The sequence below is a fragment of the Ranitomeya imitator genome, chromosome 1 (assembly GCF_032444005.1).
Source record: "Ranitomeya imitator isolate aRanImi1 chromosome 1, aRanImi1.pri, whole genome shotgun sequence".
In the NCBI taxonomy this organism is placed as follows: Eukaryota; Metazoa; Chordata; class Amphibia; order Anura; family Dendrobatidae; genus Ranitomeya; species Ranitomeya imitator.
The window spans coordinates 129,088,025-129,112,650 of NC_091282.1; the positions used below are offsets into that span (position 1 = coordinate 129,088,025).

Here is a 24,626-nt window from a genome sequence, read left to right on the forward strand (position 1 = left end):
GGCAGCAAAGCAACCCCAAAACATCAGGGAACCTCCGCCATGTTTGACTGTAGGGATAGTGTTCTTTTCTTTGAATGTCTCTATTTTTCTCCTGTAAACTCTATGTTGATGCCTTTGCCCAAAAAAACTCTACTTTTGTCTCAACTGACCAGAGAACATTCTTCAAAAACGTTTTAGGCTTTTTCAGGTAAGTTTTGGCAAACTCCAGCCTGGCTTTTTTATGTCTCGGGGTAAGAAGTGGGGTCTTCTTGGGTCTCCTACCATACAGTCCCTTTTCATTCAGATGCCGACGGATAGTACGGGTTGACACTGTTGTACCCTCAGACTGCAGGGCAGCTTGAACTTGTTTGGATTCTAGTCGAGGTTCGTTATCCAACATCCGCACAATCTTGCGTTGAAATCTCTTGTCAGTTTTTCTTTTCCGTCCACATCTAGGGAGGTTAGCCACAGTGCCATGGGCTTTAAACTTCTTGATGACACTGCGCATGGTAGACACAGGAACATTCAGGTCTTTGGAGATGGACCTGTAGCCTTGAGATTGCTCATGCTTCCTCACAATGTGGTTTCTCAAGTCCTCAGACAGTTCTTTGGTCTTCTTTCTTTTCTCCATGCTCAATGTGGTACACACAAGGACACAGGACAGCGGTTGAGGCAACTTTAATCCATGTCAACTGGCTGCAAGCGTGATTTAGTTATTGCCAACACCTGGTGCAACAGGTAAGTTACAGGTGCTGATAATTACACAAATTAGAGAAGCATCACATGATTTTTCGAACAGTGCCAATACTTTTGTCCACCCCCTTTTTTTATGTTTGGTGTGGAATTATATCCAATTTGGCTTTAGGAAAATTCGTTTTGTGTTTTTTCATTTAAGACAAATTAAATGAAGATAATAATAACAAATAATTTGTGATTGCAATCATTTTCAGGAAGAAACTGAGTATTATCTGACAGAATTGCATGGTTGTCAATACTTATGGCCACAACTGTACCACTTATAGGACTCCTAGTTGACCATATTTCAAAATAATATGCTTACTTGTTGATCCTTCAGTTCTCCATCACAGCCCCGACAATACCTTAGAAAATGGGAATTAGAATAAGTGCTAAAAAAATCTTACCAAAAGAATTAATAAACCACCTTCTTCATTAATATTTAATAAAACGATAACGCATTTGCAGAACATATTTCTTCCCTTTCAAAAATAAAGGTGCACAGAATGCATAAACTGAAGATATCGAAATAAGGCACTTCATCAATGTCTTAGTAATAGATGAATAATAACTGTGCAGCACTGAATCTGCAATACAAACAGAGCCTCAGGTGTCAGAGCAGAAGTATGGCCAGCAATATCTGCAAAGGACTATCAATTATATCTAGTGAAGTTGGTTAACAGGAGTAATGTACAATCTCCAGAAATGTGGATAACAAGAACACTGAATAATGGGTGATTACCTGAAGTACGGTATGTGTCACAAGCCATTAGGCTAGCAGCAGCAGTGACATGACATCTACAGTAGCATGCAATACCTGGCTATTTGGATGTGCCCAACCATGCAATATCCTTCACTTTTCTAGTACATAATACTGTCTGCTCTGCGAAAAAATCATGCTCTTATTATCTGGTATAAAAATAGGGATTTTTGTGTGTACTCACCGTAAAATCCTTTTCTCCGAGCCACTCATTGGGGGACACAGGACCATGGGTGTTATGCTGCTGTCACTAGGAGGCTGACATTAAGCTGAGACAAAAAAAAGTTAGCTCCTCCCCTGCAGTATACACCCTCATGCTGGCTTCCAGAGACCCAGTTCAGTGCAAAAGCAGTAGGAGAATAACAACAAAATATCAAGAAACAGAGTATAACATGTCAACAACAGTCAAAAACAGAAAAAGGTAACGAGCCGTAAGGCTAAAAGGGTGGGTGCTGTGTCCCCCAATATGTGGCTCGGAGAAAAGGATTTTACGGTGAGTACACACAAAAATCCCTATTTTTCGCCACATTGGGGGACACAGGACCATGGGACGTCCCAAAGCAGTCCCTGGGAGGGAAACAATACAAACCAAATAACTCCGTGTACCATCTGACTACAAATGCGCAACGGCCGCTTGCAGAATACGCCTGCCAAGGGCCGCGTCCGCAGGGGAGTGAATGTGGACATTGTAATGCTTTGAGAAAGTATGCAGGCTGGACCACGTTGCGGCCTTGCAAACCTGCTCCGCTGTTGCCTGGTGCCGGATGGAGTGTGCTCTAATCTCCGCCGGGATAGGACTGTCCATGACCCATAGGATTCCTGGATAGCAGATCGAATCCATCTGGCTATCGTGGCTTTAGACGCAGCCAAACCCTTTCTGTGACCCTCCGGGAGCACAAAAAGGCGTCCGATTTTCTGAAATGAGCCGTTCTGGAAATGTACCTCCTAAGGGCCCGTAGCACATCCAGGGTATGAAGGGCTTTCTCAACCCTGTGTTTGGGCTGCGGGCAAAAAGAGGGAAGAATGATGTCCTCGTTAAGGTGAAAAGATGAGCCCACCTTAGGGAGAAAGGCCGGAGAAGGGCGAAGGACTACCTTGTCCTGATGGAAGGCAAGAAAAGGAGCCCGGCAGGATAAAGCGGCCAATTCTGAGACCCGTCTGATAGACGTCACGGCTACAAGGAAGGCAACCTTCCAGGAGAGGACAGAAAGCGGAATGTCCTGAAGGGGTTCAAACGGAGGTTCCTGAAGAACCCCAGGACCAAGTTGAGATCCCAGGTCTCTAACGGCATTCTGTAGGGGGGTACCACATGGGAAACCCCCTGAATGAAAGTCTTGACCTGAAGGTTGGCAGCGATCCTGCGTTGGAACAACACGGATAACGCTGAGATCTGACCTTTGAGGGAAATCCAAGATGAAGGAAATCCAAGATGCAAGGGATAGAGAAAACGAGCGGAGGGAGACCCCGGAGCCTGCACCACGAGAAGAAGGTTTTCCAGGTGCGGTGGTAAATGGAAGCGGAAGACGTCTTGCGAGCGCTTATCATGGTGGGAATGACCTGCTGAGAAAAACCAGCTCGAGTTAGAATCCAGGTTTCAACAGCCACGCCGTTAAACGTAGGGCCCCTGAGCTCTGGTGGCAGATCGGCCCTTGGCGAAGCAGGTCTGGGCGGTCTGGTAACCGCCAGGGGGCATCGGCTACGAGCTGAACGAGCTCCGCGTACCAAGCGCGACGAGGCCAATCTGGGGCGACCAGAATGACCGGAACCCCCTCCGTCTTGATCTTTTGGATCACCTTCGGCAGTAAGGGAAGTGGAGGAAACACGTATGGGAGTTGAAACTGATGCCACGGGGATATCAGTGCGCCCACTCCGATAGCCTGGGGATCCCGAGAGCGAGCAATGAAGTTGCGAACCTTGGCGTTCAATCTGGACGCCATCAGGTCCACGTCCGGGGTCCCCCAACGAAGGCAGATCTGCCGAAAAACCTCTGAATGGAGTTCCCACTCCCCCCAGACAAGGCCCTGACGGCTCAGAAAGTCCGCCGCCCAGTTTTCGACTCCCGGAATGTGCACCGCGAAAATGGTGGAATGGTTGGTTTCGGCCCAACAAAGAATGTGGGAGACTTCCTGCATCGCCGCCCTGCTGCGGGTACCCCCCTGGTGGTTTATGTAAGCCACCGCAGTGACGTTGTCCGATTGGACTCGGATTGGATGACCCGCGAGCAGGGAGTGAAAGCGACTCAGGGCAAGTCTGATCGCACGAATCTCCAGGAAGTTTATAGGGAGCGTCGACTCCCGAACTGTCCAGCGGCCCTGGGCAGAGTGGTGAAGAAACACCGCACCCCAGCCGAGGAGACTGGCGTCGGTAGTTACCACTAACCAGCGGATCGGGAGAAAGGACTTCCCCTGGAGAAGAGATGGACCCAGGGTCCACCATACAAGAGATTGTCTGATCCACGGAGACAAAGGGCAAGGGCGGTCGAGGGATAAGAGACTCCTGTCCCAGTTGTCCAGCAGAGCCTGTTGCAAGGGGCGGAGATGGAGTTGAGCGAAAGGAACCGCTTCGATTGCTGCAACCATTTTGCCCAGGATCTTCATGGCGAACCGAATGGGTCGCGGGCGAGGATGGCAGAGCGTCCGGGCTCCTTGCTGAAGCTCTTGGGCCTTGGACCGAGGAAGCAAGACCAGACCCCTTGAAGTGTCCAGGATCATTCCCAGAAAGGAGATCCGTCGGGCAGGAATGGGGGAGGACTTGTCCAAGTTGATCAGCCAGCCCAGGCGCGAAAGAGAATCCAAGGTAATGTGGACGCTTGCCTCGCAGGCCTGATAAGACGGACCCTTTATGAGGAGGTCGTCTAAGTAAGGCAAAACGACCACTCCTCGAGAATGAAGAATGGCCATGACGGCCGCCATGACCTTCGTGAATACCCTGGGTGTCGTGGCAAGACCGAAGGGTAAGGCCGTGAATTGGAAATGGTCCTCTAGAATGGCAAAGCGGAGGAACCTTTGATGTGGCGGGAATATTGGAATGTGAAGATAGGCATCCTTGATGTCTATCGATGCCAAGTATTCCCCTCTCTCCATCGAGGAGATGACCGACCGGAGCGATTCCATGCTGAAGTGCCGTACCTTTACGCACTTGTTCAGGAGCTTCAGATCCAAAATGGGGCGCACTTTCCCGTCCTTTTTTGGCACGACGAAGAGGTTTGAGTAGAAACCTCTGAACTTCTCGTGCTCCGGAACAGGAACAATGACCCCGCTCTGGCGGAGGGAGTGAATGGCGCAAAGAAGGGCGCGAAACTGAGCTTCCGAACTGGGGAGGCGAGAGGGAAAAAAACGAGTTGGAGGGGAAGCAGAGAACTCTATTTTGTAGCCAGACGACACCAGATCCCTGACCCATTCGTCGTGAACGACGGAGAGCCAAGCTTGCTGAAAAGGAAGTAGACGGCCGCCTACTTTGGTGAAATCGACTGGAGCCGTTCCCGAGTCATTGTGAAGGGAATCTGGGAGGCCTGGAGCCTCTGGTCCTGGGTTGCCTAGGCTTTCCTCGCCAGGACTGATTTGGCCTGAAAGAGGGACGACCGTCTCTGTCTGAGCGAGCGGATCGGTCCGATTTGGAAAAGGCGGCAGGATTGGACCAGACTGGATTGCTACGAAAGGGCCGAAAGCGAAAATATGGCTGGCGCTGGAAAGCCGCCTTGGGCCTCTGTTGGGGAAGGAACTTGCTCTTTCCCCCTGTAGCGTCGGAAATAAGCTGGTCTAGCTTTTCTCCAAAAAGACGCCCGCTCTGAAAAGGAAGAGAAATCAGAGATTTTTTAGAGGAGGAATCTGCGCGCCACTCTCTGAGCCAAATAGCTCTTCTGATAGTGATGGCGTTTGAGGCCGCCGTTGCTGCGCAATTCGCTGCATCGAGAGATGCGTACATCACGTAATCACCAGATATGGCGATCTGTTTAGCAAGGTCCGCCACCTCAGACGGGAGATCTTGTTCATGAACGGATTTCGCTAGAGCATCTGCCCAGGAAACCATTGCCTTGGCCACCCAAGCCGCGGCGAAGGAGGGAAATAAGGAAGAACCTGAGGCTTCGTACACTGAGCGAACTAGGGAATCTAGCTGACGTTCAGTGGGATTCCTAATCGAAGCGCCATCCGGAACGGATAAGAGCATTTTGGAAGCAAGGCGCGAAACCGGAGGATCTACTAGTGGGGATTCCGTCCAGTCCTTCACGAGATCTGCTGAAAAAGGACACTTCGATTCCAGGGCCTTTTTGCCCGTGAAACGCTTATCCGGACGCTCCCTGTGTCGCCTGACTATATCCAGAAAATCTGGGTGAGAGGCGAAAGTCTTATGAGAACGCTTGGTTCTTGTAAAGGAGACTGAGTGGTCCGGAGCAGAATTAGGGTCATCGTCCACTTTAAGTGCGTGATTGACTGCCTCAATGAGGGAGTCAACAGTAGATCTAAACTCCGGAGCATCCGGGTCTAAGGATACATCAGACTCATATTCAGAGTCGTGAACGCTACGAGCCCCCAAAGAGGGTGAGCGAGAGGTGGAACTGCCAGAAGCTGACTGGCGTGGTGAGCGCTCAGGAGAGGTAGTGCGGATTCGTTTTCTGGATGACCGTGCCTCTTTCCGGAGAGAGTGGCCCCTGCTGGCCGACGATTCCCCTGTTATGGAGGGGTCTCTTAACACATGTAAAGGATTGCCCCGCTCCCCAGGAGGGTTCTGAATGGATTTGATGGCATTGGCTAAAAAATCCACGGACTGCGAAAGTGAAGCGACCCACGCGGGGGGACTAGATACGCCGGAGTCGGTGGCGGTGGAGGGCTCCTGGGCACATGGGGCATCGCAGGCTGAGCTGAGGGGGGAACTTTGAGGCCGAGGAAGTGGAGCCTGGCAGGTGGTACACGCAGAAAAAAAGGTCGTATACACCTTAGAGGATTTTTTAGTCCTTGACTGGGACATGGTGTACCTAATGCAAGTTAGACCACAGGATCTATAAACTACGGAAGCGAGGGCGGCGCTGCAGAGGAGAGGCTGACGTGGTCTCCTTACCCGAGGTCCTGTGTCCCGCAGAGGAAGAGAGAGACGGCGGTGGAGTAGGCGATGGCCGGCGATCACAGCGCTGCACGTGGGGTAAGCTGCGGCTGAGAGAGCTGAAGCTGCGACGTGCAGTGAAGAAATCAAAGATGGCCGCCGAGATCAGGGAGGGAGATCTCGCAGACGGCGAGAAGCGCCAGGACCGGGGGGCGCCGCCGCAAGATGACGCGAAAAAGGGGCGGAGCCTATCGGGATGCGGCCTGCAGCTAGGCTGAAGCCGGGGACTAAATTTGTGGCTTCGGCTTGGCGCGCAGCCGCTGACTACTGGAAGTTATGGGGCCCAGAGAAAAATGTGCCGCTGCTAAGAGGGAGCCCTCCGGACCGCTGAACGGCCGACCCCCCCCCCCCCCCCCCCCTCGAGACACTTACCCCGATAGAGGAGAAGCTGCTGCACACAAGGAACCTAGGTGAGGTGTGCCTGGGGCGATAAGGACGGTGCAGGGGTTGGGGAGCCTCCATCCACCATCCCCAGAAAGGGGGGTGGAGAGGAACTGTCCACCATCTGCCATCAGCCGCATATTCAGTGGTGATGCAGTGGGGGCTGCACGGACGCCACAATGTAGAAGTGCCTCTGATCAGTCGAGGGAAAACCTGGTGGGCGGGGCAGATGTCCGGCAATAGGCCTGGCTGCAGAAGAGGATACGTGGAGGACCTCCATGTGCTCGTCTGTAAGGTGGAGTGGGGGAGATCGGTCCCTAGAAAAGGCCCGTCGCCCCTAAAAATCAGCTCAGGCAGTGGCTTCCCACGTCGCAGGAGAAGGTACGGAGAGGTGAACTCCCGTGCTCGCCTGTTGGTGGTTCGGGGAGATCGGAGCCTTGAAAGGTTCCGTCGCCCCTTCGTCCGATAGAGAAAAAGGTAAAAAAAAAAAAAAAAAAATGAAATCCAGTGTGCCTCCTACGGACACTAAGCTTGAACTGGGTCTCTGGAAGCCAGCATGAGGGTGTATACTGCAGGGGAGGAGCTAACCTTTTTTTTGTCTCAGCTTAGTGTCAGCCTCCTAGTGACAGCAGCATAACACCCATGGTCCGGTGTCCCCCAATGTGGCGAAGGAGAAATCAATACATTAAATACATATGCCAAGATTTAAAGCAGGGGTGGGGAATCCAGGGGACCGCAGTGCTTAGGCTGGCAGCTGCATTTTAACGACTGATGTCCTCTGATGTCTATACCGCACCCCCATGTCTCCTGTGATGTCAATATCATAGCACTATGTCTCCCATGATGTCTATACCACACCCCCATGTCTCCTGTGATGTTAATATCCCAGCACTATATCTCCCATGATGTCTATACCGCACCCCCATGTCTCTTTGATGTATATATCCCAGCACTATATCTCCCATGATGTCTAGACCGCACCCCCATGTCTCAGTGATGTATATTTCCCAGCACTATATCTCCCATGATGTCTATACCGCACCCCCATGTCTCTGTGATGTCAATATCCCAGCACTATGTCTTCCATGATGTCTATACCGCACCCCCATGTCTTCTGTGATGTCAATATCCCAGCACTATATCTCCCATGATGTCTATACCGCACCCCCATGTCTCAGTGATGTCAATATCCCAGCACTATATCTCCCATGATGTCTGTACCGCACCCCCATGTCTTCTGTGATGTCAATATCCCAGCACTATGTCTCCCATGATGTCTGTACCGCACCCCCATGTCTCTGTGATGTCAATATCCCAGCACTATGTCTACCATGATGTCTATACCGCACCCCCATGTCTCAGTAATGTCAATATCCCAGCACTATATCTCCCATGTCTATACCGCACCCCCATGTCTCCTGTGATGTCAATATCCCAGCACTATGTCTCCCATGATGTCTGTACCGCACCCCCATGTCTCCTGTGATGTCAATATCCCAGCACTATATCTCCCATGATGTCTATACCGCACCCCCATGTCTCTGTGATGTATATATCCCAGCGCTATATCTCCCATGATGTCTATACCGCACCCCCATGTCTTCTGTGATGTTAATATCCCAGCACTATATCTCCCATGATGTCTGTACCGCACCCCCATGTCTCAGTGATGTCAATATCCCAGCACTATATCTCCCATGATGTCTATACCGCACCCCCATGTCTCTGTGATGTATATATCCCAGCGCTATATCTCCCATGATGTCTACACCGCACCCCCATGTCTCAGTGATGTCAATATCCCAGCACTATATCTCCCATGATGTCTATACCGCACCCCCATGTCTCAGTGATGTCAATATCCCAGCACTATGTCTCTCATGATGTCTGTACCGCACCCCCATGTCTCTGTGATGTCAATATCCCAGCACTATGTCTACCATGATGTCTATACCGCACCCCCATGTCTCAGTGATGTCAATATCCCAGCACTATATCTCCCATGATGTCTATACCGCACCCCCATGTCTCAGTGATGTCAATATCCCAGCACTATATCTCCCATGTCTGTACCGCACCCCCATGTCTCCTGTGATGTCAATATCCCAGCACTATATCTCCCATGTCTATACCGCACCCCCATGTCTCTGTGATGTCAATATCCCAGCACTATATCTCCCATGATGTCTGTACCACACCCCCATGTCTCAGTGATGTCAATATCCCAGCACTATATCTCCCATGATGTCTATACCGCACCCCCATGTCTCAGTGATGTCAATATCCCAGCACTATATCTCCCATGAAGTCTATACCACACCCCCATGTCTCAGTGATGTCAATATCCCAGCGCTATATCTCCCATGATGTCTATACCGCACCCCCATGTCTCAGTGATGTCAATATCCCAGCACTATATCTCCCATGATGTCTGTACCGCACCCCCATGGCTCTGTGATGTATATATCGGAACTCCTTGTCCACTGTAATGTCTCTACAAGCCGTCACATTATGAGCGAGTTAATTAAATGTTTGTCAAAATATAACAGGGTCATTTTAAAGTTGATAATTTTGTTTGTCACGCATGGATGGTATAAATATCCAAATGGCCATTATGCAGAAAAAATAAAGTTCCCCACCAGATTTTGGGTTGTTCTGCATTAAATAAAAAATGTCAAAGAACTAGATATGTGGTAACATAATAAAATATTATCCATTTAATACCCCACCATGGTTGTCATGAACCGTGCATGCAAATTAATGTCCAAGTGATTGGCTGTGGTTCAGTAGATCAGTGGAAACCAGCAGAGAACTGCTGGTGGGAGAGTGAATAAGCAAGTTAGGTTATAGTTATTTTATTATGTCATCACATTTAGGCCTTTAAGACATAATGCTTTACTCTGTTGTAAAGCTGTACTACCAGCTTCCCTTTAATAAATAACTAAAACATAGATGACCTTGCTGATTAAAAAAAGAAAAAAAAATTACCTCTCCCCTTCATATTCTGCAAGAGACATTTCTTTAAAGGCATCTAAAGGAAACAAGTGATGGTAGGAACGAGCCAAATGAGGAGCCGACACTAATGTAAGGCCTACAAAAAGAAAAATGCAATAAAAGTAATTAAAATCCACAGTCCTGTTTGCTTAAAATGAAGACGCTAAGCAGAAAATACAATAAAAATCAAAGCTACAAAATTCTGCTACAATTAATTTACCTCTGTAATGCATTTATTGTGGGATTTCAAACTCAAGCCACTTTCTTTGCCTCATTTAGTGCGAGTTGCAGTAAGGTGCAAGGAGAGCATAAACGCAGGAAGGAGAAAAGATCTGTATAGCACGCTGCCAATAGAAAAACAGGACTAAAGGGAGAAATAGGGAGATAAACCTAGCACTCCCTGTATTAAAGAGGTTGTCCATTTCTTTAGCATTGATGACCTATCCTTACGATAGGTCATCAATACCTGATCGGTCAGGGTCCGACACCCGGCTCCACTGCCGATTAGCTGCTATCAGTGTTAGTGGCAGCTGGTGCAAGTACTCACTTATGGAGAGGGCTATCCTCTGATAGTGGCAGAGGCTTGATACTACACATCCGCATCCTATTCAAATCAATAGGAGGTAGATGTGCAGTACCCTGCCACTATCAGAAGACGAGCAGCTCCGCAAGTGAGTTCTTCCGACCGGCGGGAATAACAACTGATTATCGGGGGCGTCGGATGTTGGACCTCGACTGACCAGACATTGATGACCTATCCGGAGGATGTCATCAATGCCAAAGTAGTGGACAACCTCTTTAAATATGTTTATGGAGGACTGCTCATGATATAATTAGGGGCCAACTGTTGAAAAGGATTTTCAGAGTGACTTCTGCAGCAAAAGTTCATAGTAAAGAACAGTACAACCTGTATGTATGTATGTATGTATGTATGTATGTATGTATGTATGTATGTATGTATGTATGGTATAAGGTTTTCCAAAACCCCATTCACATGCATCAGATTTTTCCACTACTGATTTGCAGCCACAGCAGAAGGGTTTCCACCAACTTTGAACTGACATTTAGAGAGAAACGGATTAACGCTGACCAAACAATGGGTTGCATGAATCAGTGTTTCAGAGAAAAATATACCTGGCTGCAATTATCTCTCAAGCTCTGGCATAGGAGAAAAACCGGTTTTTACGTACCGGTAATAGGATTTTACGGAGCCACGACAGCACCCCTACGAGAGAGGGGATCCGCCCACCTTCCGGACAGGAACCTACAGGATTTAAAGGGGCGGTCCCCCTCACCACTCCAGTTTGTGTTTCAGAGTATAAGGGACACCGCCATTGAGTTAGTACATAACATATATACTTAAACATTACTAAATACCATCACCTTCTAAAGAGTGATTTTTTAACAAGCACACTTTCCCCAAAGGGTGCAGAAACCAGTGAATAACTACGGGGGGGGAATGTGCGGGTGCTGTCGTGGCTCCGTAAAATCCTATTACCGGTACGTAAAAAACGGTTTTCCTATCGCCACGACAGCACCCCTACGAGAGATTTTCAAAGATCAATCACCTGGGAGGGACTACAGCACTAAGTACTGTACGGCCAAAAACTAAATTGGCCTCTGAAGATAAGTCAAGACGATAATGTCTATAAAAGGTGGAGGGAGATGACCACGTTGCCGCCTTACATATTACGTCTATGGAGACGTCCGCTCTTTCCGCCCAGGATGAGGCCATGGCTCGAGTGGAGTGGGCCCTGATGCCATCTGGTGGTGTCTGGCGTTTAGCAGTATAAGCAAGATATATGGCATCTCTTATCCATCTGGCGATAGACGCTTTTGTTACACTCGCCCCTTTCCTTGGATTCTGAAAGGAAACAAACAGAGCCCTACTCTGCCTCCATGGTTCTGTTTTGTGTAGGTACTCTAATAGAGTTCTTCTGACATCTAACATGTGATATTTCTGCTCGTCAGCTGAATTCGGATTGTCACAGAAAGATGGTAAAATTATTTCCTGACTGCTATGAAATTTGGAAGCTACTTTTGGTAGGTATGCTGGGTCTGGTTTTAATACTACCCTATCTTGAAAGACCTATAAATAAGGGGGATCTATCGACAAAGCTTGTAAGTCACTCACTCTCCTAGCAGAGGTCAGGGCTACTAGGAAGGCTGTTTTTAAAGTTAAATTTTTTATGGAGACAGAATCTAATGGCTCAAAGGGGGGTTCTGTTAAGGCGTCTAAAACCAAATTTAAATCCCATGGTGGTAATCTAGGGATAAACACTGGGTTACTACGTTCAGTGGCCCTGATAAATCGGGAAACCCATCTATTTCCCGCCACATCGCTGTTATATAACGCTCCCAAAGCTGATACTTGGACTCTAAGGGTATTTACCGCCAAGCCCAATTCTCGGCCTTTCTGTAAAAACTCCAGAATAGCCGGAATTGGAACCTTGCCTGAAAAGGGATTTTGGTAGAAGGCAAGGAACTTTTTCCAAGTTTTAGCATAGATTTTAGTGGTAACTTCTTTCCGGCTATTTAAAAGGGTAGATATGAGAGCCTCTGAAAACCCTCTTCTCCTCAATAACTCCCTCTCAAATTCCACGCCGTCAGATGCAGGGATTCCACATTGGGGTAACGGAATGGACCCTGAGAAAGAAGCTCCGGGCTGGTCGGCAGTACCCAGGGGTCGGACACAGACATTGCCCTGAGTAACGAGAACCATGCCCTCCTGGGCCAAAAGGGGGCAATCAGGATCACTCTCGCCCTCTCCTCCCTGATCTTCCTGAGTACTATAGGGATCAGACACATTGGGGGGGAACGATGGGAGAGACATATCTTCCAGGGGGACGGGGCACACGCCGCGGACCCGGTGGTGGGCTGGTTTCGCTACATTGATGATGTTCTGATGATTTGGAACGGTGGCGAAACCAGCCTATCCAAGTTTATGCAGGAATTAAATCACAATACTTTTAATTTAAAATTCACATATTCTTGGCATAAAACTAAAATTGATTTTCTGGACATCACTGTATGTGTTGCCGAGGATGGCTCAATTGAGACGGATTTGTTTCGTAAAGAAACATCCGTCAATTCACTGCTACATGCATCCTCGGCACATAACTACTCTGTGATTAAAGCCATCCCAGTTGGTCAATTCTTGAGGAACAGACGGGTATGCTCTACAGAGGCCCGCTTCGAGAGACAGTCTGCCATCCTATCGGAACGTTTCCGGGCACGAGGGTACAGTCGTCGTAGCATCAGGGCAGGGTATGGAAGGGCAAAGTCTACACGGAGGGGGGATTTGTTGCGGCAGGGGACAAAGTCCAAGATGGATGATGGATCTGGGGTCAGGTTCATCTCGACTTCAAATTGTCAGTTGAACCGCATCCGGGAGATATTAAATAGGCATTGGTCTGTATTACAGACGGATGCTATATTGGCCTCACACTTGACAAAATTCCCCCTAATGACCCAACGTAGGGGTAAGAATTTAAAAGATAATCTGGTGAGGAGCCATTATGTAGCCAAAAATAAGACGAGTAGTTTCCTGGATGCGGGTAGTCCAAGAGTGGGATGTTAACCCCTGCGGCTCATGTGTCGCGTGTCCGAATATCCTTAGATGTGGGACCTTCAGGACCTCAGATGGGAGCAGGGAGTTTAAAATAAGAGATTTTATCTCATGTAATACATCATTTGTCATCTACTATGCGACCTGTCCCTGCTCCCTGATCTATGTCGGTCTCACATCTAGGGAACTTAAAATTCGGACGCGCGAACATGTACGTGATATTCTGGCCGCAGGGGAGGTGGTAGATGTGTCAGGTTTAAAGACCTTACCTAGACATTTTCGGATGTATCATGGATCTGACCCCAGAGGCCTGAAGATAAGAGGCATTGAGAGGATACGGGGTGGGATCAGGGGTGGCAATATGGCCAAAATACTCGCACAACGCGAGTGCAGGTGGATTGTCACCCTTGATACCCTAGCTCCGAAAGGATTGAATGAGAAACTTAGCTTCGCCCCATTTCTCTGAATGCCGTGAGTGTATGGACCCACGTGGTACTTCACGATCGGACGCCTGTCATCTTGTTGTTCCTGTGTGGCTATGGATACGATAGTATATATATGGGTGAATTCACCCTATACAGTCTCTCTTTGAGTCAATGCACCACTCTATTTTATATTTGAGTATTAAATTGTCTTGTGTTGTTTTTATTTTTAGTCTATTCTATATATGGGACCGCGGCCCTAGATGTGTCTTGGGTTATACTGCATCCTTTCCCCTATGCATGCATATCTACACTGGTTTTTGGCGTAAACGAAGAAAAAGAAGAAAATAAGAATATAAGAAGATTGGAGCACTTGTTTATGTGTATTTGTTTATGTATATTTTCTTGGTTGTATATTTATATGCACATTTTATCACTTGGTTGTATTATAACACCGTAGGTATACTCTATATATAGGTATACAGCGCTATACCTTAGCTTTAATTGGGCAAGTTTTATCATGGCATTTTTAGCGCTGTAGCGTGCTATTTTCCCTGTGCACTTTAAGTACTGCACTATATTAGTGCTATTAATTCACTGGCACCTTTGTAATTTGTTGGGGTCTGATGATGCAGTTCCATGATTTTCATCATGATGTCTGTGGCTGCGGTCTTCTTAAAAATGGCTGCCGGGTGTGCGCATGCCCGCTGCCTGCCTGGGGTGTTCGTCCTTAGCTGCAGCCGTCTTTCTTCAGCAGGGCGTGCGTCACATGACATCAATGGGCGGACTTCCGCCCCACGCCCGCCCTGCTATGACGGCCTAGGCGATGACGTGCCTCGGGCGCCACCGCGCATGCGCCGCCGACCCGGCTCCATTTCCGCTTTTAAAGACATTTAAACCACATGAGACTGGCGTTATGGAAACCCTGCTGAGAAAGCGATATACGCGAAACGCGCGTCCAGGGGAGCCACACTTGGAGGAGACACCCTTGCCAGAAACCACTATGGGTAAGCTGGATACATTATCTGAGATACTATAGGCACCACGCTGTGGCGCTACTCGTATTAACTAGAGATTGGTGGGACACTGTATCTACCGATTAGCGGCGCTCACTGCTGGCGTTAGGGATGGTATGAAGATTAATATGATGTATGATTTACTGTTTATTCCTCCTCGTGTTTTGGCTATCATCATGTTTCCTCTCTAGTCCCTTTTCTGTGTGTGCGGAGTGCTTATAGCATTTACTGCACGGCCAGCATTTGTTGGCATTTTCCAAAGATATTGTTGGTACTATTTTGATGTAATGTTGATAGAATTATTAAATAAAAAATATACCTTTTTAATGAAATTGTTATTATGGATGTTTCTGCTCCGTTTTTGTGCATCACACTCTGTTTGGAGCAATCCTGTTTTGCTAGCGCCTGTTGGGCGTGTAGGAAGAGCAAGTATTACTTGCCCCTCATTATCACTCACTTCAGTGCTTCATGATTCTGATATTAAACATTGGGGGGAACGCATAAGCCAGAGGGAAATCCCAGTGTATTTGAAGGGAGTCTATTGTACAGGGCTTGTCCGCCACCTGAAGAGAAGCGAACCTCCTGGTCTGTCTGTTCTCTCTCGTTGCAAATAGATCGATAACGGGCAACCCCCATAGGTCTACTATCTGATTGAACACCCGTCGATTCAGAACCCATTCTCCCTGACGAAGAGAATGACGGCTGAGGTAATCTGCTTCCGTGTTGAGCTCTCCCCGAATGTGAACGGCTGATAGAGAGCGAAAGTGGGCTTCGGCTACTTTGAGTATGTCTGTGGCGGTGTTCATTAGAGATCTTGACGGTTGAGATACGCCACTACTGTTGTGTTGTCTGGACTCTTACGTGTGAATCCTGCAGAGATGGAAGCAACCTGAGTAAGGCCTTCTTTACTGCTGTGAGCTCTTTCCAATTTGAGGACTCTTGAGCCTCTAAGAGAGACCATTGCCCTTGAGTCCAAACATCTCCTATATGAGCTCCCCAACCTATTGGACTGGCATCGGTTGTGACCGTGTTGTCTGGTACTACACTCCAGCGTACTCCTTTTTCTAAATGTCTCCTGTTTAACCACCATCTCAGACTGTGTAGAGTGGCGGTGGACAGCCTGAGTCTTCCGCCTAATTGCCCTTGAAGACTAATCTCTGCATCCAAGACTTGGACCTGCAATACCCGAGTGTGGAATTGAGCCCACTGGACGGCTGGTATGCAAGACGTTAGGGATCCCAGAAGGGACATAGCGTCTCTTAAAGTCAGATCTGGCTTCCTTGTTACCGTACTGACTCTGTGCACAATCCTCTGCTTTTTGTCTTCCGGAAGGAAACATTGTTGCTCTTCCGAATTTAGCAGAATACCCAGGAAGGTCTGAGTTGTTGAAGGTTCCAATCTCGATTTTTCCATATTGACTATCCACCCCAAGTCCTGTAAGGAAGATATTACATGATTTAGGTGAGTACTACACTGAAAAAACGAATTTCCCACTACCAGGAAGTCATCCAAGTAGGGTACAATTAATGTATCCTGTTCTCTGACATGGGCCATTACTTCCGCCATGACTTTAGTAAACACCCTCGGTGCCATAGATAGACCAAATGGCATTGCAGTAAACTGAAAGTGATCTGGTCGTTTAAGCGCACCGCCATTCTGAGGAATTGTTGATGATCCTGGTGAATGGGCAGATGGTAATACGCATCTTTTAAATCCAGGACTGTCATATAACATCTGGGAAAAAGAAGTTTAGTCGCCGTTTTAATAGATTCCATCTGAAAGGCATGATACTCTAGATGTTTGTTCAATCTCCGTAAATTTATGATGGTTCGAAAGGATCCATCTGGCTTGGAGATTAAAAATAAAGGGGAATAGAACCCTTTCCCCTGCTGATGTTTTGGAACCTCCACTATAACTTCCTTCCGTCTTAACATATGGACCTCTTTTTCAAGGGCCTTTTGTTGGTGTAAGAAATCAGGGACAGTTAAGATATAAAAATCAGAAGGTTTTTCCCGAAACTCTAATTTTAACCCTGAATCAATTATACCTAAAACCCAATTACTCGCAGTTATTTTAGCCCACTGCGCATAGAAATATTTTAGTCTGCCCCCTACTGGAAGATCTTTACTAGCGATAATTTCTTCTTCTTGAGGAAGATGAGGCATTAAAGTCCGAACCTTTCTTTTTCAGGTCTGTTGGTTCCCAGTCTCGGTTGTGGTAAGGTCTTCGGTATTGGAAGCGTCTCCTGAAGGTATTCCTAAAGGTAGGATTGAAAGCTTTAGGAAAACCTTTCTTCCTATCTTCCGCCTTAGCTAGGATATCATCCAATACCGGGCCAAACAGGTACTCACCTCTACACGGTATTGTACACAGTTTAGCTCTCGCCTGGGCATCTCCTTTCCAGGTCTTAAGCCATAAGGCTCGGCGAGCAGCGTTTGAGAGGCCTGCTGATCTTGCCGCTAGTTTTAAAGAATCCACTGATGCATCCGCTAAATACGCCACCCCTTCCCGTATTTGCGAAAGGGAGTTCAGCATCTTGTCTCTGGGCACCTTGGATTTCAGCTGTTCCTCCAGCTGGGATATCCATACCATGACGGATCTAGCCGTACACGTACTAGAGATGGCAGGTTTGAACGCCCCTGCAGATGACTCCCATGTTTTTCTCAAAAACATGTCCGCCTTCCTATCTGACGGGTCTTTCAGAAGGCCCACGTCCTCCAGCGGCAAAGCACCGGCTTTAGACGTAGAAGCCACCGCCGCATCCACTTTTGGAACTTTCATCCATTCCGCCAGACCATTGTCGTCAAAGGGATATCTTCTCTTGGCTGATGACGGCAGGAAACCTTTATCCTGCTTATCCCATTCCCGATTTATAAGGGACTTAACTGTATCCACAACCGGGAATGCCTTACGACTCCTCTGGCACAAGCCCGCAAACATTATGTCCTGTGCGGACCTTGGTTCCTTGCTCTCTGCAACACCCATGGTTGCTCGGACTCCTTTAACTAACATTTCCATGTTGTCCACAGAGAAACAAGGCCTTCCCTCTTCATCTGAGAAGGATGGAGATGAGGAGCAGGAACATTCCCCTTCTTGCAGGGACAGACTAGATCCTGGAGATAAGTCCCTGCCCGACCTTTCCTGGCGGCTGCCTCTAAGGGAATAACTTATTTCTTCCCTGATGACCGCTCTAAGGTCTGATGACCGAAGGGGAGCTTCCTCTTCTAAGGTCTGACAGATACAAGCCTGACAAAGCCTCTTGGTATAACTGTCAGGCATTGGAGTCATGCATAGAGCACATTGCTTGTGCTTAGATTTAGTTGTTTTTTTCCCCTAAAACAAAGCACAAATAACAGACCATATCAGCACCAGGTGTTTAGTTAACACTCACCATAAGGCTGACTCTGTGAATACCGGTTCTGGAGGAGTGGGATCCAAATGTGACGCTGGGGCGCTCGCACGCTGCTGCCCCCGTACCACGCTGCTGCTGCTTCTCCTTGAGCGGCCGCTACCGCTCTTACTGCGCTGCTCCGTTCCCTCTCCATGAGGGTGCTCGGCGTCCCCTACTGAGGACATGGCTGCACAATCTCATTCCATAGGCGCCGCTCTTTTACAGCGCTGCAGCGCTCTTCCCCCGGCTTACCCCGGAAGTGTACTAACTACTTCCGGGTTCACCAGCGCCGGTGTGGACGCTGCACACCGCGCTCAACTGCGGACCAGGACGGCACTGCCCGACTCCTGGGACGTGCTCCACATGGCCAGACGAGGGGGGGTCTGCGCGCAGGACACCCCTGACGCTGCTTCCGAGCCCCCGATTCTGCCGTTCCTTGAAGATACCGCGCAGAGGCATGGAGGCCCGGGTAAGACTGCTGCTGCAGGCTCCCGCCGTCCGGACAGGAACCCAAACTGGAGTGGTGAGGGGGATCGCCCCTTTAAATCCTGTAAGTTCCTGTCCGGAAGGTGGGCGGATCCCCTCTCTCGTAGGGGTGCTGTCGTGGTGATAGGAAAAATATAGTCTGAAGAGCCCGGGACAGATCCAGGTGATTGCTAGGTCTCTCTCATGTATATTTTTATCGAGAAATTTGTTAATCATCTAGAGCTGCAATGGGAGAAGCCGGAGTAGTCCTTCAAACTCTCAATCTTCAAACTAAACTTTCTCTGAAACAACGGAGCGTTTCAGAGACATATATACCTGGGTTCAATAATGCAGCCGGGCTTTGATTCCTACAGCCTGTGGTTTGGGTGGCATGAGTCATGTGACAGGTTCCCTTTAAAGTGTAGTTATCAGAGCTCTGTGTTGCAATGTGCCATGCAGTCTGCCCGCCATATGACCAGCTCAGATTCTCAGACTTTGGAGCTAAGCCATTTAGGTTCCTATTAAATAACGAATCTATACCTCTTTACCGTCCAAGGAAGTCAAATCAAGAATGTAAAATAATTAAACGGACACAGATCGCTCTGAGTTTTTGACTCCCCTTTGACAGAAGTGCAATAAGAATTATGAAAAATATACTCACGGCAAACTTTGCATTCCACAGGCAATTCTGAGTATTTCGCTTTGCATTGTGGACAGAAATAGCCACCAAGTGTAAGGCCTGGTTCACTGTTACTATCCAAGTGCCTAAAATAAAAATCCAAACAAAAATTAAAGTGAAATATAAGCAATAATTAAAGCAAAAAATTAAAGTGAATGCAGATGACAAATACCAAACATCAACAATATATTGTACACAGGTTTTGGCAGTCATAATCTAATTATACGAAACATTTTAGGGCTTTGGCTCAACTGTCAAAAAAAAAAAACCCACAAACCGCATAAATGAAAGAAATAAAAAGGTTGTGGGTCTCACAATGTAATGATCAGATAATACTATAAAAGGTATTTATTGTGCAAAAGTAATGAAAAAAACTTTAAAGAGATTTTAGTATCCCCATATTTGTATCACCAGCCATTTTATACTGCAGTTTGAATTCCATTAACAGCAGCAATAATAAAAACAAAAAAAACACAAATGTTAATTTTTCATATCCCGCATAAGAAAATGTTAATAAAACTTTAGTTAGGTGTACACCAAAATATTAGAGGCTAAAAAATAAATTTTTTTCTCTGCAATAAAATATACCCTAATATAGGTACATAGATAGAAAAAAAAAAGTCCCCAATTTGCCAAGTAAACAACAGACACGTTATGGCGTGTTCACACAAACTGCTTGTGTGGTGTTTTGGTCACTCGGACATATGTTACATGCTTTGTAAAAATTCTTTGAACACATTGTAGGTGTTAAAACCAATGACAAAAAATCAAAAGTTTCTACTTCAATTGTTTTGCTAAAGTGAGGCCGTATACTTACGCCATGCTAAACGATGGTTTTGCATCTTGGTCAGAGATAGAACCCATTGTATGCTGAGGGAAGCCTGATATGGAAATTGAAAAATAAAAAATAATGATGCATGGTCAGGATTGCTTGGGATTAAAGCCGCACCCCACACATCAGATAGCTGTCGGATGAGCGACTACTGACTCCCCCACGCACAAAGACACGTTTTATATGAGCGATTCGCTACCACAATCCTATGGCAGCAGCTTATCTACCTGGCGAACAAAAGGATCTGCTCACATTCTACAGACCGGATTCTCCCCTCAATATTATCAATGTACACCAGGGGTGTCAAACTGCATTCCTCGAGGGCCGCAAACCATGAGTGTTTTCAAGATTTCTTTAGCTTTGCACAAGGTGCTGTAATCATTATGTGTGTAGGTGATTAAATTATCACCTGTGCAGTACAAGGAAATCCTGAAAACATGACCTGTTTGCGGCCCTTGAGGAATGCAGTTTGACACCCCTGGTGTACACCAAATGCAGAGCTCGGACGTGATGTGAACAGGGCCTGAGTTGTAGAGAATGTACGCTTCTTGGTTCTTACAATACACTTTAAGGGCTGTTTTCTACACAAGGAGGATGGAAGAGCGAATAAGTTGAATACTAGTGAATTTCATGAATAATTTCATGCCACTGGTATATGACAATGGAAGTATTAGTAGACACATACCCATGCGTATAAGGGAGCACTCGGAGCTAGTACTTGCTGGAGGAGGACAGACATGGTGCAGCAGGAGTTCTTTATAGTGACTCTCATCCAAAATGACATGATACGCTCCTGGTAAACAAACCATAAAAAACCTTATACAGCTGCAGATTACCCCTATTATTATCCACAGTGTAAGCATTGTAAAAAATTATGACATCACTACAAATCGTAATTAAAAAAAAAATAATGTAATTTTAATATTGCGCACAAATATCACTAGTCCAGTACAATTCTGATGTGTCTAATATATGACAATTTCCGATTAAATCAGTTCTGCAAGGGAATTGACTGAGAAATCGGCTGCCCTGGTATCTGTACAAAATAACTCTTTTTGGGAACATGTCAACTATGATGATTTTCACTCTGGCAAAAATACACTGTCGGTTTTCACAGGATTGGCACGTGATTATAGCTGTGGTTTTGGGTAGGCTTAACAAACCCTTAGTTATGCTTTCAGTTTAAGCTTACATTTTTACATTATTAGCATTATTATTTCCAAAAATAAATTCAAGTAAAAGAAAAAAGTCCATAAGATCAAGGAAAAAATAAAAAATAAATCATGTCTCACCTCCGGTCTCCCGAGTGAGCACCGTGCAGACTCGCACCTCCGCAGAAAGCCCTATAACGGACACCCTGATTTTGCTAGCCTTCAGGGACTGCCAGGAAAATAAATAAAATGTAAGTCAAATTTCACATTTTACCTAACGAATCTTTCTCTCTAGAAAGTAACAAATATAAACATTGGACAACATTTCTTTGTGACTTCCAAACCAGAATTAAGTAGATTGTATTACGCATATATGATAGGATATAACTCACGTCACTTACCTTTATAATATCATATATATTGGAGGGATCACATGTTGTCAGACTGCTAAAAATCACCAAGATTTCACGGCTCGTGTGTCCCGGCATGTGTCTGCATAAGGATATTTTCCAGAATTATCATCATTGAATATTTCTACTTTTGCACAACTTCAATAGTTCTCACGATAGGCACGAAATGTTACACAAAATCAGTATTAGCCTCCAATAGTTATTTCTTCCTTTGTTCTCATGACATTCATTGAGTCTAACTGTTATGTTGTTAAATACTATTTCTTTTTCCTCATATTGGGGGGGGGGGGTGAATATGTAAAGAAAAAAAAAAAGAAATCTGTCTATTTTAACATATCTGACTTTTTTTTTTTAAAAGAACCATCAGAGATTTTAAATTGCGTTCTCTTTTCTGTGAGTAGTATTGGACATAGGTTTTATTGCAAAAGGGGCAAAGCAAAAACAGTCATTTGGACTGTCAGTGGCTTTTTTTTATATTGCTTGTTTTGTTTCTTTTTTCATTTATTTCAGATATTAGGCCCCGATTAAGTCATAAAAAACATTTGGGAACCATTTCAACATTTAACTTACCGTAATTGTTATACTGGTGATCTCCCCTATGTCTGGGGCGGATACATAAGCCCCAGTTACAGAGCCAATTCAGCTTCCTGGCTGCACAGAGATGATCTGGGCCTGTTAGTAACCAGCAGCTCCTGCATCTTCCTGACACCCAGTGATCACACAATCTCCAGGAAAGGAGGAGAAAGCGCTATCAGGGCTTCTTATTTTGTTTACATAGTGCTTATTCAGTGTTGTGTAAACAGTGATCAACAAGGCAAAGATGGTAAACTGGCTCTGAATTCTCTAAGGGGAGTCTGGCTGTGTCTGACAGACCGGCTCCCCAATCCCGCATGGGCGTGATGTTGTGAAGCTTCTTACTTTGCAGTGTTGTTTAAAGGTACCTTCACACTGAACAACATTACAACGATAACGATAGCGATCCGTGACGTTGCAGCGTCCTGGATAGCGATATAGTTGTGTTTGACACGCAGCAGCGATCAGGATCCTGCTGGGAGATCGCTGGTCGGAGCTAGAAGGCCAGAACTTTATTTCGTCGCTGGATCACCTGCTGACATCGCTGAATCGGCGTGTGTGACGCTGATCCAGCTATGTCTTCACTGGTAACCAGGGTAAATATCGGGTTACTAAGTGCAGGTCCGCGCTTAGTAACCCGATATTTACCCTAGTTACCATTGTAAATGTAAAAAAAAAAAAAAAAAAAAAAACTACATACTTACATTCCGGTGTCTGTCACGTCCCCCGGCATCCGCTTCCCTGCACTCCTCCTGCATCCTGTGTCAGCGCCGGCCGGCCGTAAAGCAGAGCACAGCGGTGACGTCACCGCTCTGCTTTACGGCCGGCGCTTACACAGGATGCAGGAGGAGTGCACTTAGTAACCCGATGTATACCCTGGTTACCCGGGGACTTCGGCATCGTTGGTCGCTGGAGAGCTGTCTGTGTGACAGCTCCCCAGCGACCACACAAGGACTTTCCAACGATCACGGCCAGGTCGTATCGCTAGTCGTGATCGTTGGAAAGTTGCTGAGTGTGACGTTACCTTTAGAGTAATATGTGGTTAAAATTAGATGCGTGAGTATATACCATTATAGTTCAGTGCGCTTCAACTTTTTGTTTTATTATATTATTTATTAAAATAAAATATCAGAGGATAAAAACACAGACAGGACTAAACAAAAAATAAAAACATTTTTACTGACCGTTTTTGCTAAAATTTAAATTATAAATGGTCCCATGAAATTATAATGGTCCCATAGAAATCTAACTCCAATGGAAAAAGTTTGGCAATAAGGAACGTCAGATTGTCGAGATAAAGAATTATTCCTACAGATTTGTTGCTGATGTTACAGTACATAAATACAAAACGGATTCCCAAACAGGTACTGACTTTAGTGTCTGCAGCGCAAGGTTGAGAGAATTGTAGAGAGAAGGCTCTCCACTGCAGGTCATGTCTACTGCCTTCTTCAACGCAGTTATGTGCTGCCTGGGGTTACCTGGTGAAATAAAAAGATTATTAATAAGAAGTGCTTTCAATAAGTCCACTGTCTGAATATAATCTTAAAGTGTGGATAATAGAGGGCAGATAACAATTCATAGTTACAGCAATGAGAAAAATGTCCATCCATTCCTGTCCATAATCCTACTGTCCTCTAATGTTGATCCAAAAGGTACACAAAAAACCCTAGAAATCTAAATACAATTTTACTCATCTAAGGACAAAAAAACCCCTCTCTTCTAAACTCCAAAAATGGCAATGAGAATACATCTCTGGAACAACCACCTGTATTCAATAATCTAGCAAATTAAATATATGGAAAAAAGCTCATCCATGCCTCTTTTTAACTCTTACAGAATTTGCCATCTTCTTCTGACAGAGTTCCATAGTCTTTACTGCTCTTACAGTAAAGAACCTCCTCTATGTTGTTGTAGAAATCACACTTATTATTCTCAATCTCAATGTACTCTCCTTTCCGATTTCATCAGATGCCTGCAAGGTCATCCTTTTTGTAGCCTTTTTCATTTGTGGGGACACTGGCACTCCACTGGGACAGCAGCCATCGGGATTGTGGACAGGCAAAAATGGCATCTGCAGTGAGGTATACTACTGTGAGTGCACTATACAGTACAGACTTAAAGTTTGAACACACCTTCTCATTTAAAGATTTTTCTGTATTTTCATGACTATGAA

At 46.3% G+C, this 24,626-nt stretch overlaps 1 protein-coding gene across 2 annotated transcripts in view; it reads right to left on the reverse strand.

Annotated features, from left to right (window-relative positions):
- GTF2H2 (general transcription factor IIH subunit 2) overlaps positions 1-24,626 on the reverse strand; it is a 71,590-nt gene that overhangs the window by 15,837 nt on the left and 31,127 nt on the right. Inside the window, exons 8-15 of one of the 2 annotated variants that reach the window (XM_069750746.1) lie at positions 23,826-23,931; positions 21,872-21,962; positions 21,612-21,699; positions 21,005-21,112; positions 20,305-20,368; positions 19,470-19,573; positions 9,941-10,043; positions 1,040-1,079 (exon numbers count right to left, since the gene is read on the reverse strand). In XM_069750746.1, the coding sequence (XP_069606847.1) occupies positions 1,040-1,079; positions 9,941-10,043; positions 19,470-19,573; positions 20,305-20,368; positions 21,005-21,112; positions 21,612-21,699; positions 21,872-21,962; positions 23,826-23,931 (704 nt within the window). The remainder of the gene's footprint in view (positions 1-1,039; positions 1,080-9,940; positions 10,044-19,469; positions 19,574-20,304; positions 20,369-21,004; positions 21,113-21,611; positions 21,700-21,871; positions 21,963-23,825; positions 23,932-24,626) is intronic. The other variant, XM_069750754.1, reaches the window with a different exon arrangement.